Source organism: Megalobrama amblycephala, linkage group LG22 (assembly GCF_018812025.1).
Source record: "Megalobrama amblycephala isolate DHTTF-2021 linkage group LG22, ASM1881202v1, whole genome shotgun sequence".
Lineage (NCBI taxonomy): Eukaryota > Metazoa > Chordata > Actinopteri > Cypriniformes > Xenocyprididae > Megalobrama > Megalobrama amblycephala.
Window position 1 is genome coordinate 12,300,613 of NC_063065.1, and position 19,289 is coordinate 12,319,901.

The 19,289-nt window shown below is 42.2% G+C and overlaps 1 protein-coding gene across 14 annotated transcripts in view; it reads right to left on the reverse strand.

Annotated features, from left to right (window-relative positions):
* zfhx4 (zinc finger homeobox 4) overlaps window positions 1-19,289 on the reverse strand; it is a 293,522-nt gene that overhangs the window by 51,445 nt on the left and 222,788 nt on the right. For all 14 annotated transcript variants that reach the window (XM_048174499.1, XM_048174498.1, XM_048174497.1 and 11 more), the window contains 2 exons: window positions 2,691-5,290; window positions 1,075-1,577 (listed from right to left, as the gene is read on the reverse strand). In XM_048174499.1, coding sequence (XP_048030456.1) covers window positions 1,075-1,577; window positions 2,691-5,244 — 3,057 coding nt within the window. In that variant the 5' untranslated portion in view covers window positions 5,245-5,290. The remainder of the gene's footprint in view (window positions 1-1,074; window positions 1,578-2,690; window positions 5,291-19,289) is intronic.

Sequence of the window (19,289 nt, forward strand, 5' to 3'; positions counted from 1 at the left end):
GGCGTAATTGGGTCAAAGTAATGAATTGTTCGCATTATTGCTATCATCACAAGGCTGCCAATTTCTTATGTAGTCTAGCCATTGTCAGCTGCTAAATTCACTTTTCTAAATATACAGCCCAGTCCGGCTTACGAGCACACAAGTCAAAAGTGACTAATGCTGGTCAATAGATCCTCATTAAGTTAATACAGTTTATCCAGAGAAGTCCACTAATGTGTCTGGGATGTGATGCTGGTCTATGATTTCAGGATGTTAGTATTATTGTTTCAGGCAATCACACAAGTCCAGTAAGTCAACACCCAAATGCACTTAAGAACAGGATGAGGCTGCAGTGGCCTTTGTTCAACCCCCATCGCTGTGGATCAGTTATCTGTCTTAGGCCTGGAGCACAGCAGTAAAACATGACCCGCAAATCAAAAAGAGAAGGTACATTGAAACGTGATTTGTACATGTTAAAAAACTGGTATAAAGCAGGGTGATCTAAAAATAATCATGACATTTTCCCTTTCTTATGCATGCATGTGGACGAACAGACACGGTCACACATTCAAAATCCGTCAGCTGTTCACATGTTTGTTGTTGTTCACCAGCTGATGGGGCAGCTTTCCACAGAGGTGAAAATTTAGTGAAGTGCTATAACAGCAGCCAACTGTTAAACATATTGATATTTCTGGCATAAATTCAATTAGGTTTGATTTCTGAAAGGCATCATGTAAACAGGCTGACTGGCGTATTCCTGTCTTTACAGGAAAGAGAGCAGAGGAAACTGGGAAAAGGGCGAGCATGGAAGGCCAAATCAAATTTACAGCTGGACTAATGACATTTGACATCATAAAAAAAAAAAAAGTGCTACAAAACAAATGTTCACCGTTTGTGCTCTTTTGACCATGACCACTGAATTAACGGTCCGCCGTCAATCGCAGTGACAAAATATGTGTAATGCAATACAAAATACAAAATATGTGTAATGCAATACAAGTTAAATAAAACAAAGTAAATATTAACCTACAGAGAACATCCAGAACTAGGACAGTGGGTCATGACACAGTTCAACACAAAGTAAACATAACTGACCTTGTAGACCTTCAGCGCCGCTTCGTGCCTCTGGTTGGTTGCATGCAGTCTTAGCTTCTCCACACTGTTGCTGTAGTAGTCACAGGCATTGCACTTCAGGTGCACAGGGTTGCCGATGGCAATGCACTTGAGACGCCACTGGTTGGCTTTGCCACCTTCCTTGATGTGGGCCACCAGCTGATACTTCTGCATGTGCTTGTCAGTCTTGCAGTGGAGCTGGAAATTGGCCTTGAGCTGCGTGTTGTAGTTGCACAGCTTGCACTGGTAGACGTCTCCCATCACGGCTCTCCACTCCTCTTCCGGAAGCGATCTCTCTGCCGCCACGTGCCCACTGAGGGCCTCCAGGCTGTCAGAGCTGTATTTGTTGCACACCGCGCACTGGAAGAGTTTCAGCAGCGGGTCGTTGATGCAAGGTGACAGCTCCCCAGCAGAGAGGACGGACAGGTCATCACCCATTAGCTGACCACTCACAAGACGCAGCTCCGCAGGCAGCTCATTATTTACTGCAGGCAGAGAGAGAGAGAGAGAGAGAGAGTGAGAGAGGGAGAGGGAGAGAGAGAGAGAGAGAGAGAGAGCGAGTGAGAGAGAGAGGGAGAGAAGGAGAGAGAGGGAGAAGGGAAGAGGTGGGGCCCAGTCATTGGGAGGAGAAAAAGAGAAAAGGTTTTTTTTTTATTAAATGAAATATAAAAAAGAGCTGAGACACTGGTGTAGGGCACCCATACAAAAGGATTTGATAAAATAAAGCCCCAGTAAGGAGTATGGCTTTTATAAAGCCTTAACTATAAAAAGCTATAATAGGATTGAATCAGGATCAATTACAATCATCCCTTTCAAGTTCTAAACTCCCTCATCAGATAGCTTTAATTACTCCTACCAGGCATTCCTGAGTTTGTACTCAGCCACGTTTCTCTCTCTCTCTCTCTCTTTAAAGGCATCAAACTGATCGATATAAAACAAGCCTGCCTCAATAGTAGTCCTAAAAATTAAAATAATAAAAAACAGATCAGCTTACATCTAATTGTAATTTAGTCCTTTGATCTCTGCACTTTTAGAAGCAAACTGGATCATTTTCCTTACCCTCAACCCCCCTGGAAAAAAGCTTTGAAATTAATAATTACACAAGATCAAGACAAGGTACAAATATAGCATTTTGTCAGACAGAGTTTCTGAGTTGCTAGATAAAAGACAATGTATTCTGTGAAAACAACATTTCTTGACGGGCTAATGTATATGTGTCAGTCTATACTAAGTATGGAGGTAAAAATCCATGAGATAAATGCACAAGGGTATCAGCTTTCAGAAAAAGATTCAGAAATGCTGTGTTTGGTCTTGATCGACAAAGTGAAAGAACAAAAACTGCTACTGCTAAAAAATCTAGAGTTGCTAGTGTTGAATGCAATCTTCCCTACAGTCCATGTTAAGATGAGGTTTTTCTGGGTGGAGCGAAGGACTAAGCTTAGAAAATGAAGAAACAGATTCTCACATAGCAGCTCAAATCACAGAACAGATTGAGAGCAGGATACAATAATGACAGGAGTAATAAGACCAGAGTCAGTGAAGGAAAGAGAGAACAAAAGAAAGTGAGTGACAAGCATATCCAAGGGAAAACTACTTACCGTGACCAGGAGCCAGAGCTGCGGCAGTGTTAGGGTCAAGCTGGAAGGGGTTGATCATCATCTGTGGGTCTGAAGGGTTATCCAGTTTCATCCCAGTGAGGCCGATGTTCTGGGCCAGGTAGTACTGGTAGAGCTCTGCCTCGGCCGGCGCCAAGCCTAGATGCAGGTTGTGCTGGATCTGCTTCATGTTCTGCTGAAGAAGCATCATGTTGTGCATGTGTTTCTCACTTGTCATATGAATGCGCAAGTTGCGAGCCACATTGGTCTCGTAGTCGCAGACCTCACATCGCCACGTGGGCTTCTGTTTGGGCTTGGAGGGCGAGGGCGTACCACATCCACTCAGGCTGGCGTTTGACACAGGAGCAGTGTGGTTGTAGATGGCTTCAGTTCCTCCGTTCTGCAGCGTCTGCACATTGTTGAGGTGCTTGTCTGACTGCATGTGTATGCTAAGGTTGCCTTTGGTGGTTGTGGAGTAGTTGCACACCTCGCAGCGGAAAGGTTTGTAGCCACAGGTATAGCTCTCGCCCCGGGCTAGTCGAGGGTGAGGCTGGCCCGTGCGGCAATAGACGCAAGAGCCTCCAGACTCTGGGTGCTTCTCCTTCATGTGAGCATCCAGGGTCTGCTGGTATTTGTAGTGCCAATTGCATTTGGGGCATTTCAGCGTCTTGCAAGAGTTCCGTGAGTGCATCATGGTCATGTGACCACCAAGTGAACGGGAGGAACCTAAGACAGTGTCGCACTTGGGGCATTCAATTCCACTTCCAGGAGAGCCCTCTCCTGGGCCAGGGGTGCCAGGGGTGCTGGGCGTGGCAGCATGCTGGTGCAGTGGGCCTGGGCTCTCGTCATCTCGTCGCATCAGGTCAAGAGGAAGAGATGGTGGACTGCCATCCCTGCCGCTGTTGGAGTCGCAGCCGTCTTTGCTGCCTCCACTCGTAGAGTCATTGCTGTAGTCCAAGCTGGCAGCAGCTTGCTTTGTCTTCTCTAGGTCATTGGCAACAGTCACAGAGGAAGTAGTACCCCTTTCACTAAATTTTAGCACACTGGACGAAAAAGGAGAAATGCTTTGGTTTAAGAGAGGGAAATCTTTGCTACTGGTACTATCCCCAAGTTCACAAACACCATCGTCATCAAGCTCGTTCGAATACATGTCTTCATCCTCCTCAGCATCAGCCACATCTCTGGGCTCGCTTTTGATGGGGAGCTCACCATTCGCATGCAAAGTGCTAACGTCCTTCTGCCGTTCAAAGTTGCTCTCCTGATCCCTGCACCCAGCCCCTGGTGACGAGCGCTGGAGAGACGCGGAGCCGACGGGGGACTTGAGCGCCGAGGTGGCCGCAACCCCGAGGTTCAGTTCAGCCTTTGGCATCTGGGCACTCCTGGGCGACTGGTCTGCAGAAGATGCCAAACTGGCACTTCCTTTCAGGAAGGCGAAACCAGCCTGCAGGGAATCACCATTTTCCATGTGAAAGGTGTTCCACAGGCTACGAATGCCTGGATCAGGGCCCATGAAGTTTGCAGTAGAAAAATGTGGTAACACAGAATTGTTTTTTTTTGGTTCCAGAAAGCTTATAAGAGGTTCTTTGTCTTTACCAATGCCCTGTATGATGGCAGAGACATATTTATTACTAAGGAGCTTCTGCTCCTGCTCATTGAGGGTCATCCGATGATCATGCACAGCATGGGTTACAAATGACCTACTATAACCAAAAGACAACTTGCACAAGAAACACATCAGAATAGGTTTCCTTTTCCCATCACTAATGCAACCATCAAATTTAGACAAGTCCACATTGTTTGGAACATCTTTGGACACACAGGAGTTTTTGGCTGCACCATCAATGGTAAGATAGTCTTTATCACTCTTGTGTCGGAGATCGTAGACACGGAAACTGTGCAACACAGGACCATCTCCTGCTAATGCTGAGGTATTTGGGAAAGCCTGATCGGCCGTAAATGGTTTCCCGAGGGATGAAGCGATGTGAAAGGTATTGATCACTTGTGGATAAAAGGACATGGGGGCTGTGGCCGACTGCTCAGTCTTGTCCCCGGCAGCAGTTTGAGAGTTTGAAAACTGTGCTGGGGAGTAGAGGCTTTTGACCCCTGACTGGGCATTCTGGCCACCTTCTTTGGAGTCCTCAAGAATAAAAGCTGAGCCATCTGGCTGGTAAACTATCTCTCCTGTCAGGTTCTCTACATCGCTGTCCTCAAGGTCACTGACCTCACTCTCGTTCTCGTCCTTCAGAAGGGGAAGGCGAGCGTTCGGGCAGTGGTGCTCCATGTATTTTTGTAAACTCGAGAAGGAAGTGGCACATTCGTTGCAGGGGATGTCTTTAGTGGCCGCACCTATCGCATTCTCCGCGTTCAGTCCTGATGCGGTCTCTCGACGGCTCTCCTCCGTCCTCAGGTTGTCATCCGCAGGGCTGTTTTCCTTGTCAGGCTCCATCCCAGGGACTTTCTCTGGCACCTCATTATCAAGATGTGTCGTCTCACGTAGCTTTGATATCTGCTGCCCATTTTCCTGCCTTGAGAGAGAAGGGGAGTCACAAGTTTCCATGGTAATCGCTACATGGGGATCTCATTTCATCCAGCCTGTCAGGGACCTGCATAAATAAAAAAACAAAAGAGCAAAGACATATTAGAACGTGTATAATGATGGCATACCTGATCTTCAGCATGTGCTGTCCTTGATAATACAGAAAGCATTCCTGCTCTGCAATTACTCGTGAATTAGCTCAAAAATGAGCAGTGGGGATCTATCTAGAAAAAAGCTGTATGGTTTTTAAATGCACAGATACACTCCATCGATTTTAGCTGAAGTTAGCAAGAGATTTCAATAGTTAAAAAAGGTTTAAGTATGAGACTTTCAATAACCAGTGCAGCACTCCCCTTAAAATAAGTCCACTTCCACACAAATGTTTCTGTGAGCCCCTTTATCACTGCAACATAATTACAATAAGCAAAGAAAAGGGGGATGAACCACCACATTCATATCATGACCACTTTGGCAGAGAGAGGCGGTATCTCTTTGGTTTCTATGTTATTCAGTAAATCAGCTTACTCCAAATCTTCCCTCTGAGAGATCCCCCAGCAGGTATCTAACAAGCCCTGAGTAAGCAGCCATCCAAATTCTTACCCACGCTTTTGCCTCTCCGACAATCACCCCAAACTCAAATTAATATTTAGCACACCCAGGCCAGTCACCCCGGGAGGGCCATCTCGCAATTTCTTTTCATATTTTTTTTGTTTTTCATTTTTCATCCTTGGCAGCTCACAAAAACCCAAGCACATAAAGCACACCATTTGAAATACCATTGTGATGTTATCTATCCTGGATGGCTGCCCATCTCCCAACTGTCACTGCCCAATCAGGGTCTCTCCTGGCTTTCACAAATCATACATGCACCTTGCTGATGAAAACCCTTCAATCATATTTCTTGGACCACAGACAATTTATTCTCAAGGCTGGCAATGCAGATTCAAAGACTGGGACTTGGTACATAAGTTTGGACACTGAATAGATTTGGATTCAAAGTGTTTGTGCCTATCATGCCAAGGCTCGGCGAATGAGGCCCGGAGAGTGAAGAGAAACCCAGCTGCTCCAAATTATTAGGGTGATATCAGTGTGTGCAGAAGAGGTAGAGATTTGTGGTGAAGGCCAACAATGACAGGCTTGCAACTGCTGTGCTTTCAATGAAAATTAAATACAGTCAAGACAGTCTCAGAATTTTAAAACGGCAGCTCTGTCTGCTGCTGTGCCAGGCTTTATTTTCTAATTATTCTCAAAAATATAGGAAATCTGATAATAGCTTATTGAACACGATGCAATTTGGAAAAGCACTTTTTTTTTTCAAATGGGAATGAGGTTGAAAGATGATGCAAAATTAAACAACCATTACAGCCATGACCTCTCCACCTAGCTGTGTGCAAATCACTTTTTTTTGTGGATATCTATTTTGATACAAAGCAATTTGGTGATTCATTTATAATATGCCTTGGCTAAATACATTGAGGATATAATATGAATATTACACAAATATTTTTACTATTCAAATCAAGTATAATCTCATCAGCTAACACTGATGAGCAAAACATACAGAAATAAAAAATAATGCAGATAAGCTATTGCATTATTGAAATTAAAATTAAACTGTATAATAAACAAGATGGTGGGGGTGATCTGCACATGAAAACACAATGTGAAAATAAAGACCTGAGATTGCTCCCAAATGCCCTGAGAGCAAAACAACGCAGCAATTAGTGCAAAATTAGCACCTATTAAAATTAGCTTCACACAAGAAAAGAAAAAGGTGTGTCTATGTATGTGTGCAGTGGCGAAGTGGGGCGGGGGGTCATTTATGTAAGCCGAGAGGAATACGTCTCCAAAAACACACGTTTGGCAGGGAAGCGAGGGCTAGATTACAATGTTCTCCTGTGATAATTTCTGCATCTCCCGGTGTAAGATCACAGAGCCAGCAGCTGTGCCTCCAGGGCCTGTGGGCGCTGGGTGAGTGTGTGAGCCGCACACAACATTCCAGCGACGTTAACACAAAACCCACTGCACATCATAAAACAAGCAACCTTCACAAAACACACACTCTCCCTCATGTGTCTACCTTGTCAGCGGCTGCCTGTGATTTGTTTCTGTTTGAATTCAGCCTTTAAAAGGTATCAAATACAATAAGGAAGCTGTAATTACACACCTGGTTTCTTCATTCTCTTTTTTCTTTCTTTCAGGTGGCAGAAAAACAGAATTTATGCAGAGATTTTGTGTGCAACTATGCGTGTTTGTTGCTTTTCCTTCCAATCCTTAACACACAACATCGCTTAATGCGGGTCCGGACATAAAACGCGCAGTTTGAGATGAATTATGCATATCTTGACACTTGAAGTGCTGAGAGAGATGCATCCTCTGGATTTGCCTGTGTCTCTACATTTTTGGCTATGCATGTGAATCATTACATGGCTATGAATTATAAAGCAAGGCACAAAAGAGCTAAACAGCTCAGAGCTGTGCTTGTTTTGATACAAGGCAAGTATCCGGGGATGCTGAGAGCACCTCTCGCTTTCATATTGATATTTTGCATCAGAAGACATTTCATTGACAATCAGCCTGGTAACTTAAGTGTGCCCATCAATTTGTTCTCACAGTAAGTAAGTAAATAAATAAATAAATCACTGCTACAACAAGTCACTGAATATTATCCAGACATTCTCAAGTGCTCAATATGCCTGACAAGAACAACTTTAAAAGAATCACATGCAGGCATCTTTCTTCAAAAGAAAAGAAAAGAGAATCTCAATAGTTTACATACTCTCTTTTCCATCCAAAAGACAGAAAGTAGTCTTAAGTATGCACTTTGCTATTAAAAAGGGGCTCTATGTTCTTTTTGACTGCTTTTTCCCCCTCTGTTAACACCTTTTTCTATACACCGTTCTACAATTCCTCCAACGTGTTGTAACTTAACTGTGAAACAGATTTTCTCTCTTCTTGCTTTCCCTCCTTCTATTCGGTCTAAAAAGCAAAGGCTACAAAAAGAAAAAAAAACAAATACTAAGCTCTTTTTCTTGGAACCAAAAGAGCGCTCTCTCAAAACAATAAGGACAGATCTCATTGCATGGAAATGGCTCCCGTTCCCATTAGAAGAAAAAGATGGCAAACAGTGTTTCTACCTCTGTTTTTTTAATTAAGACTGTCTCAGCTTCTCTCTCGGTGCTCTGTGGAGACGCTGCCTGTGAAGTGATTAAAAAGAATGTGATCTGATCAAGAGACAGGAATAATGGAGTAGGAATGCTAGGTTTACCCTTGTGCTAAGACTCCCCTGATCCAACCACCCGCCTCCCTAAGAAAAAGGATTTCACTCACCCTTTCTTCCCTAAATAGTTTTTCAGGTCGTCCTTTTTTTTTTCTTTTTTTTTTTTGGAGTCGAAGGCAAACGTTAAACGTTAGTGTGCACATGCGTGGAACTGCAGTACGAGTGTGAAAGACAAAACAGGAAAAATAGGTAAAACGCCTTCGAATTATATCCGATTTAAGAAAGGTCACCCCAGCCTCTGCTGGGGTTTTTCTCAACACTAAATCCTCTATCAAAATGTCATAGTGAGTTAGGGAAAGACAAAGGAGAGTCACAGCATGCAAACTGCACATATATCTAATCCTAACAAAGCCATGAATGGGCCTTCACAAGTCTAATTATACTTGTTTATTTGTTGCCATGCAGAAAGAACTGATGAAAAATCCATCAAAGTGGTATTATCCAAACATCAAGAGCTTCTCTAGCCTCCAAGGACACCGGGAGGCTTAATTCTTTCTTGTTTAAGTCCAAAAAAAGAGAGAGAAAGAATTGCAAAGGGGAGAGGAGCGAGGGGGGGAAAACGGTTTTGCATGACCCTTTTTTCACAAAGGCTTTTCCCGACCCTGTCGATGCCCAGAGGTGTAACAGTAGAAGCAGGATATCTCCCCAGTGCCATAACCACATTTAAGGGCCTCATTTTCAATACACAACATATCATTACTGTCGGGTGTGGCAAATCCACATCAGCAAAAAGACGTCTATTTAGCTGTTGTACAAATTACCTTTTTGTGGCTGGCGTTTAACAAAGGAGTCAAACAATTCGAAGCACAAAACAAAAAGTTTTTAGTATGAAAATAATATTATATTAAAAACAGCATTACATGACTTGAGTTTTACATTCGAAATGACTTCAATAAGACGCTTTAAACGAGGGGAACAAAAAAGACTGCCTGGGTTTATACGACTCCCTCGCCCATTCGAAAACTTTTAACAGGAGAGGCCAGTATCAAAGGGAAACATAATCTACATAGCTAATGTCTTTTCTCAATTCAAAGCAGAGAAGGCTGCAATTTCTCCTCGCTGGCAATCTGGAAACACTCTGGAGTTAATTACGCCTGATTCGAAATGAACCGCACAAACAAAGGCCAGTCTATGTCCAGACTATTATACTGCATTAACCGGCTTTAAGCTTCCTGCGGATCATTCCGAAGCTCTTCCATTACCCTCCCCTACCGTCCCAACACGGAGAGAAAATGCCTGCACACCCTGGATTAATGAAAAGGAGCGTAAAAAGAATGTGTGACGACCTCTCCCGACACAGTGCAAACTTTCGGTCCAAGTCACAGAAAAAAGGGGAGAAGGTAATTAAGTTTGAAAGAAAAGGTCCTCACGACAAACAATGAGGCTGTGTCTCCGGAGGAGCGCAGGGGGGTGAAAAAAATCATTAACATTCTTTTTCAACTGAGAAAAAGAGAAGGAGGGGAAAGGGGAACGTATGCTGGCAGGTTCCCCACTAGTCTTCCTCTTTAGCCTTTTTTTCACCCCACATCTGGTTTCACATCTTCTCTGGTGCCCGTGTCCACGTGACGGCAGATCATCCCTTTAACCCCACCTCTTTCTCTCTTGCTTCAGCTTTGCAAAGTTAACTTCGACAGTTAACTTAGAGAGCGTCGCAGAGTCAACCACGCACGTTTGCCCACCTGAGACCCATCAGGCATATTTGCCGTGTGTGTTTTGCTAAGAGAAATAAGCCAGATGCAAATCAGTGCGTTGCCCCTGGTGAGTCTTATGGCTTAATTAGTAAAGCAGATATGCTGTTTCCTCTTTATAGTAATGACACACAAACAAATACAAACATGCACTGGCACTGGCACAGAATATGACTAAACACACACCGACTCACTAGAAACGCACATTTCTCAAAGGAGGCACTGACTAAAATTAGAGTTGTTTTCTCTGATTCACTGGCTTGATGTGAATTCATCTCGTGATCTTTCTGCTGTCCGCGCAAGCACGAGTGATGAATATGTTTGCTTTCTGCTTTCGCAGGAGGGGGAAAAAAGTTCAGCGCTTTATCCCTTTGTGTGTGTGTTGTGTGTGAGTGTTTTTCCCCCCATTCTCGACAAGAAAAGCAGAGAATCTAATTGTAGCTTTGTCAGTCCATGTTCAGTAATCACCCTCTTTGTCTAGTTTTTGCCGAGCAGGATTAGAGTTAAAATGATGACTGACTAATCCCTTGATTTCCCTGTGCTAAATAAATATTAATCTACTGGTCAAACATGTTCTTGTGGAGTACAATACATACAATATGAAAGCGCTTACCAGTTACATAAATCGCAGTTTTACGCACATCTGTTTGAAAGCACTGCCCCCTTCCAATACATACAAATAAAGCAGAATTTAAAAAAAAAAAAAAAAAAAAAAACGGCAATCCGACAATCGAAGTTGGCGGAATGAGTGACGCTCACGTAATCGTGCTTCAAACAAACCAAACACATGTTTTGCTTTTGCAAACATGGCTTATATTGTAAAGACGAAGGTGAGGACCAAACACACACACAGACCACATATTTCACCTCCAAAAAAACACATAGGAGGGGGCAAATTCACAGTTTAACAAGCCATCTAAAAATATACCCCGTTAAGCCTGTCAAACAGGTGTTATATTTCTACGGTCGTCCTCTGTTAACTAACTTTAACCCGATGAATGTTTTGACACGCTACCGCATGGGCTGGGAGCAGTAAGCAGACGGCATTTGGAGCGAGAGGCCATTTTTCGTTCGCAGATTTTGACCTTTCTGCGCTGTCATTTTCCCTGAGAAACAATAAAAGTTTAAAGTTCAAGCTGCTCAGTAAAGACGGAGCATCCAGCCTGCCGGTCCTGTAATTATCTAGTATTATAAACATAATCACAGGCCAGGTATCCCTGCATGCATTCCAGTGCCGCTAGCTATGTGCTAACCCGAGCATTCTTCATGCAGGAATTTCACAAAACATGTCAAACAATCTATTAAAGCATGAATTACTGCTAACTAAGTTCTCCCATACAGGCCTTAATGCCTTTATATGGCAGCAAGAGAGATTGTGCTCCAGATCTCTCTAATTTCTGGAGCCAGAGAATTACTAATTAACTTAAGGTTCGGGCCTATATTTAATTAGAGAGCTCTCCAAATGAACTTTAGACCAAAGGCATTTGCTTTTTAAACAAACTCTGTTCTGACAGCTGTTGCGAGTTTACCCTCGTATGCCCACAAAAAAAACATTTATTTTCAGAGCCATCATGGGGTCATTATTTCTTTAAGAAGGAACCAGAGTATTCTGCTTGAAAAGTGTACACTTTAATTGGATTTCACTCCAAACAAACAACTGTCAGATGTAATTAGAATGAGTTGAAATTAGGGCCACAATATTCCATTATCAAATAAACGGAATGTCACGCAAACTACCGATTTAATTTTCAAAGTTAATTTCGACGAATCTGGCAGTCACGTCGCTCCGTCTGCTTCCTACAATCACCAGACAAAATGACGCACGTATAGTAAAATGATTAATCCGTTTTTTTGACTCATTAAAAAAATCATTAATTTAATGGCATGGTATAAGAGAGACAAAAATTGTTTCTTTCTCAGATGAAAAGGGCAAAAGACCGAAAAAATATCCGTGAGCAGTGTTAATGAAGAGAAACATTAAAAGAGTCTGCGGTTATTGCCACTTATGCCATTTGAAATATGGGCCGCTTTGGCCCAGCTGTAACATTATCAGTGCGCTGCAGTGGGGAAGGCCACATTGTGTTATGCTTTTCAGATCGCTAAGGCCTCAACAAGACACTGGGGGTATTTTAAGGTCAATGACAACCTAGAAGAGAAAACAAGCTCTGGATCAGCATAACCGCCAACTAATTAAAGCAAAGAAAACACATTATACCTACAGCTCTGAATGGTAATAGTCAGGGGGAAGAATGATTTGTTTTGCTATCAAATGCCATGCAGTAATAAGCATAAAGCTGCGGTGAGGGAGTGTTTTGAAATGCAAAGCCCAGATGCGAGCGCATGAAATGGCACATATACATTTGTTTCAACAAATCTCACAGACTCGCGGGCATTAAATGGAAAATAATCTGTGCTTTCTCAAATATTCTTCTAGCCCCATCCATCCTCAGATTTAATAGCCCTCCAGTCCGCCATTCGTATGCATCGCTTGATCTTCGCAAAGGCCTCTGATTTGATTTTATATGAAACACCCCAAAGGACCTCAATTTTCCTTAATGCTTTTTTCATACACTTTCCATAGGTCTTTTTTATTACACTTTCTTTGATTGTCCATAACTTAAATGGTTATGGGCATGGCAAGCCGGTCACCCTTTTGTCTCCGTATAAAACTAAAAGAAATCTTCCAAAAAAAAAAAAAACGGAGACAAGGTGAGGCAGAAAATCGTTGTTTCTTCAAAAGCCCAAAATACAGATGACACCATTATCTTTTTTCTCTCGGCTCAATGTAATACTTTGTTCTTTTCATTTCATGACCACGGTTCTCTAACGTGAGCTCCGCGAACCGCACATTTAATCTCGTTCCGTTGCTACACGCCATTAAAACTAAAAAGACGATGACCCATGAGCGCCCACACAAAACCAGCCTTCAGTCTGTGCCACTCATCTGCACTGATGGAAAGTCTAACCCCCTTTAAAGCAAATAATTAAAGATGATTCCAGCGCACATGCCAGACCAGAGCGAGACAGGATATGAGAAGTCTAGCATTAACCAAATTCTTCTCCGGGGACTTCTCCTGCTCAGCCTCTGGACAAACGCAAACAGTGGGCCAGTGTCATGTCTGTAAAACTGTTCTTTTTCTACATAAATTCCCATAATCGATTGTTGTTCAAATTAACGATCCATTAATCATTAACCTTAACCTCTTATATCCGAAGAAAGGGGTGCTACCAAGTTATTGCGTTACTTAACCACTTGCATAACCAACACAAAATAGGTGTCGTTTTATAGCTTAGAAGCTTAGCTTTACAGTGAATATAGTGAATATGACTATCACTTACCAAAGGCTTTTACATTTGCTGACATATTAGAAGTGCTCCTTTTCATAGCATGAAAAAAATCAAAAATCATTGTACATAACAGATAGACTCATATAGTGATAGTGTCATATATCATTGAAAAGGCCTCAACTAGCAGAACAGAACAAGCATATTTGTTGTTAGAGATCCAACTACACCAAGAATTTGAACGAAAATTGATTGATTTTAACTTTGCAATACATTAGTAAACCTTAGAAGATCTTGTATCTTTATTTAGAGCAGGTGGTATCGAGCGATCCCAAACACAACATAAAACAATGGGTAGATCACGCAGTGACATGACATGCTGCTTGGCTAAAGCTACAGGACTTCCGGATCCGATCGCATCACGATCATGACGCAATGTTTTCAAATGTAATTTGAAAGTTCAACCAATGGAAACTGGATCTCGGGTGTGGTGGGTGGGTATAGTGGGTAAGGACGAAGTGTAGAAACCAATCGGACACTGTTTTACTGCTGGAGCACGCTTGGACTGGTTTGATCGCTTAGATTGACCGGTCTAAAACAGCGCTGGAAGATCACTCATCCACCAGGATCGTATTACTTGTTTTATTGTGGCGTTTACACAAGTAAGTAGTTCTTATAAAATAACTTGTGTGGAAGGTTTTTTGGACCCTAGTTATGTGTCAAAATAAAAGGCTATCCTACATAATCCATTACGTGGCTCAAAGACAATAATTCATTTGGAATACGTAACTACGACATGCTCGCTTCATTTTTCCTTGCGTGTTCACTGCACATGTTTTGCACTTGAGCCGCATACACCTCAAAACTACGCACTCCAATGATGACCTCGCTTAATCGACCATCAATAAGTTTTATCGATTAAATTATTTTCAACAATTTATCGATTAATCGTTAGCACCCTTAATACAAACACACATAGATGGAACAGCTGTGTTAATATCCTCATCAGAGGGCCAGATGAACTAAGCAGCATGAATATTCATGAGGGCAGGCTCTCATTTATCTGTTTACATAAGGCACTACCGGTCATACATATTCAATTATGGTCTCATCCCTCTCTTGACGACTAATAATGGGCTTGTTATCCAGCTGAGATCGGCAACGAGGGTGCATATGATTTTTGAGTGTACATCTGTCTAAATGCAGCTCACATAAAGTTTTATCTACAGTACATATGGAGGAAGAAACAGCAACAGGATGAGACTGTTAAGTTCAGCCTTTGCCCATATAACTGTACTTGGACATGAAATAAGGTGCTTCACAACAGCTGTGGCTATATGGCCATCCCTCGGTATGATACTTTCTTCACACGGTAAGAAAAAAGATTCCCAGCATAAAATATCAGCTGCTTTAAAACGTGAGACAGATGTAATGTCAAATGCTAATATGTACATGTAATATTACAATTAATGAAAAATAGTTTTTTTCACAGAGAAGATTAGCTTATTTTACACACCACACGGTCAAAAAAATATCGAGCTTTACCTTCTAATAGCCACAGCGACAATAACTACATATGTACTTGAAAACTTGTCAAAATGCGACCAGCGACCCAGGAATTGTTATACGGACGCGACTGCATTCACATAAGTCAAATGTCCTGCTCTTCTTCTTCTTTAATCTGAATTGTTGCTTAAAAACGATTCTCTGGATTTTATACACAACATTTTGTTCTGTTCTGTTAATTTCCATACAGGACTGTTTTTTTTTTCCAATGAGATGCCTAAATGTTGCTTTAGTTGGATTTCTTTTTTTCCCCCCATTTTTAATATCCTGTAGAGAAGGCGTCACGAAAAACCAAAGAAGGCCTGAGAATACGAAGGGGAAAAATCCCCTTCTCCGATGAGACGCAAGCTGACAGTAAAAGTAATGTAATCCTGACTGGCAAAGGACCAAGAGCAACAAAAACATTTAGATAACTGCGCTCAAAAATGAAAGTTCTCAATGAGGACAAAAATTACATTTCCTCACGATAACAAGTCCTTCTCATAACAACCCTTACGATTGTTTGAAATGTCCATGTCCTCATCAGTCATGTGTTCTCACACATCGGGGGGAACAGAGTGTAAGTCGCGGAAGAGGAAGAGACGTTTTTAACATCCAAGCTGTGGAGTAAGGAGAGCACATCTCGAGGGCCGGTGGGGGCGGAAAGGGGGACAATCCACAGCATACAAGTTTCACTTGGCAACCAGGCCCACATCAACATCTGGTTGAGCTTGTCAGTACACGCCTGATTCAACCAGACACTAAAGCATGACTTGTCTAACTGCGAGCTTTGTTTGAAATGCACAGACGTGAACCGTCATCCACGGTGTATCCTTTTCTTTAGCGCCGGAGTTAAAAAGACTGACATCGCCACCTTTCACAATCGACTCAAAGCTACTTGCTTTTCACCCCTGAAACGGTTGGAATAAGAGACAGAAGAGAAAAGAAGAATAATCGTTTTGTTCGTGATAACCTGTGAGCACTTATCCTGGCTACAATTCCTTTCCCTTAATCATTTGCATATGAAAGGATAGCTCTAGTCTATAAAAGGTCAGTGAAAGATGATCAAGGCCTCACAGAAAACAACAAAACACAGGAAAAAAGGTCTCCGGCAGCAGCTTGCGTTCATTTAATAGATTGCGACGTCAGTGACGCTGAGATCGCGGAAGTGGTGCTCACGTCACACTGGCACCTTCCCCCCCAAATACGAAAACTAGCGCTAGAATCAGACCGTCCTCCAAAATGTCTCATCTATAATACATGAATGCCGTGTTAATCATTTTATTTTTCACTCACGCACAATACACGTGCACACACGAAAATTCAAGCTTGGAATGTTTTTCTCGGAATAACAAAAGGATCACAAACATATTCCTTGGGCTCTGGTTCCTGTTTATATTGAGGAGTGTAAAAGAACGAAAAGAAATAAAAAGTAAGAAGTACACACATTTCTAGCGTTCAATCAAAACCTTTCCTGTTTAAATTGAGGACACTAGACGAAGAAAGAAATCCCATCTCTGCAGAATCCACTCCCTAGCTCTGCTGCTGTGCCTGAACGCTACTGAATAAAGCATACGGGCTGCTATTTACCAGTTGAGAGAGACCATTATCATACATATTACTTCACATGATGACAAAATCTGCAGGCATCTTGGGAGGCTTCAGGAATATGAAGCCTGCGCCTGTTGTCTCAAGTCCTCGACAAACATCTTTGGGGACAAGCGGGGCCTGGAAAGAAAGGACGAGAAGGCACCGTTTCCATCTTGCTTTCATCTAAGTCACTCAGTCAACCATTCAGTGGCCCATTCAAAGGCGCTGTGCATTATGCAAAAAAATGCTAATCCTTTTCCGATGCTTTTTACACTTGTACAAACCCTGCATTCCCTTTCCTGAAAAGCAATTATATCAGTTTACATTTCTGTCAAAAAAACAGGATTACTTCAGGAGAACTAGCACTGCACCAGGCTTCCCCCATCTATAGCTGAAGGAAACTAGAGATTATCTGAGACAGTATTTTTTTCCTCTTCTTCCACTCTCCTCAAAAAAAAAGTGGAGAGGCCTTAAGAATGTGATTTAATTAGCCAAAGGGAAAAGAATAGATCTTTAGTTGCTGTGGAAACTCTTTCTGACCTGACCTTCTCTTTGCGAAAAGCCCCGAACAGAACGAGCCTCAGTCTGGTCTATTAATCAGAAACAAATTATGAAAGAATGTTGTCGGCCTGAATAATGCTGCCCATTCTGTGGTGAGATCAGCAACAGCCTTCGCTCTTGCTTTCATTGTCTTTTTGCGCGTTTGACAGCACGACATGACGAATGAGATCAGGAAGACCCCGGATTTGCATATGCAAATTCCCACATGAGAGAAACGTGTCTAAACAAGTGTTATCGTGAGGCAGATTAAGGAAGCCGTCGTGCTTTTGCTGTTTTTTGGGGGGCCACCGCCATAGTTAGGGCCATTAGTCAGCACAATTAACCCCATCTCCATGGCTACTAATGAAATTTCGCCATGGTACGACTTAAATTAGATAGCTGGTTATGCGTTGCCACCGTCCGACTCCAAATCCATTATTTGCCCCAGGAACAATGAGCCGTTTGTGCTCAGATGATCTCCACCAGCTGAACAAACCTCCGAGTTAACAATTTGCATATGTTAATAAAATTAAGTCCTAATTACATGAAACTTGTACATATTCAAATGCACTTTCCCTAGGCGCTATGGAGCTTGAACCCCATCCAAGTGTTTAACCCTTCAGAAAGCCTCTAAGCAGGGGAGGCTCTTTCTGCCTCAGAAATGCCTCGGGGCTGACACAAAAAGGCCCCCCTTAATACATTAAGCCAGCTCCTGACTTCTCAGCTTTCCACCCACTGCTCTGCGGACCGGGGCAAGTACTGCATCCTCCAAACCAAATTCAATTGGGCCCACAACAAAAGCCCTATAGTTCCTCTTAAAACAATGTGAAATGTTTTCTCAATGAGGAGTGCACATACAACACACACACACACACACACACACACAGGAGTTTATTAAATGGTTAATGTGCTCGGGAAACCACAACAAGCAATAGAAAATGAGTACCTAATATACAGAGCTAAAATAAATCCTTCTTGTTATAAAATTCAAAAGTCTTGAATAGAGCACGCTTTAAATATTTATTTTTTAAAAATGAAAGCGAAAAAAAAAAATGGACAATATCTTATCGCAACGACATTCAGCTTTTGAAATCATAACAGACAGGGAATCTTAAAGGAAATCATACAGTCGCAGCCAGATTAAAAAGGTCTTTGTCCTCCACCATGTACATTTTTTTTCCTTCTGTGCCGGCGAAATTAAATTGGTCTGTTCAAAGGTTTAAAATGAGACCAAATGGAAAAAAATCACATATGAAATTCATGCCGCTCTGTGAAGCGTAGCCCAGATGGTGCGAGATGAATAAAAAACAAACACCTAATGATAGACAGCAGAAAGCTCAGAGGACTATGATAATGTCAGGGTTAAAGAAAACCTAAAAAAAAAAAAATCTTTCCTGCTTCTTCTCAGTATTGCTGACCAACAATGAATTTCCACGACTGCAATGAAATAACAAGCCGTGCTTCGGTGGATTGAAGCTCATGGTGCTTTAAATGGTTCATATCATCACATTCGAAAATAGAAACTGTGTCTATTTCTCAAACAAGGCCTTTACAGAAAAAAAAAATGTTATATTGCAGTGTTTTGAGGAGAAACTGATACTAGTGATGATGGTTGGTCGTGTGATTTTTAAAGATGGATGCTGTCAAATTTGTGCATATATATTGTGTGTGTGTGTGTGTGTCTGAATGCATGTGTATGCAAACATCAGTGCGCGTGTGTGTGTTTAAATGGGGCTTCTCTTTTACAACTATCAATACTGGGATAACCACGTATTAGCATTCAACCGAACACGCAGTCATCTCTCAGCCTTTTAGCCAAATTGGGTGTCTTAATGTCACAAAGCAGTGGCAGTCAACCCCTGCGCGTTGCCATAGGAGTTTCGGTACTGAACAGCAGAACGCTGTGATAGGCTTGTAGCAAGCCACTCCGCAGAGGCGGATTTTAAATCATCCAGCCTCTTCTATTAGACTTGAGACTTATTGAGGTAGAAACCATAAAAAATGAAGAAGGGAAATTTAATCCCTGAAATATTGATTTGCACATTAATATCATATAGGCAGTGGGCAATTTGGCTTCATGGAAATGACACATTGTCGACCCTAGGAGAAGCCTCAGCCAATCTTACTGCAGAACATGT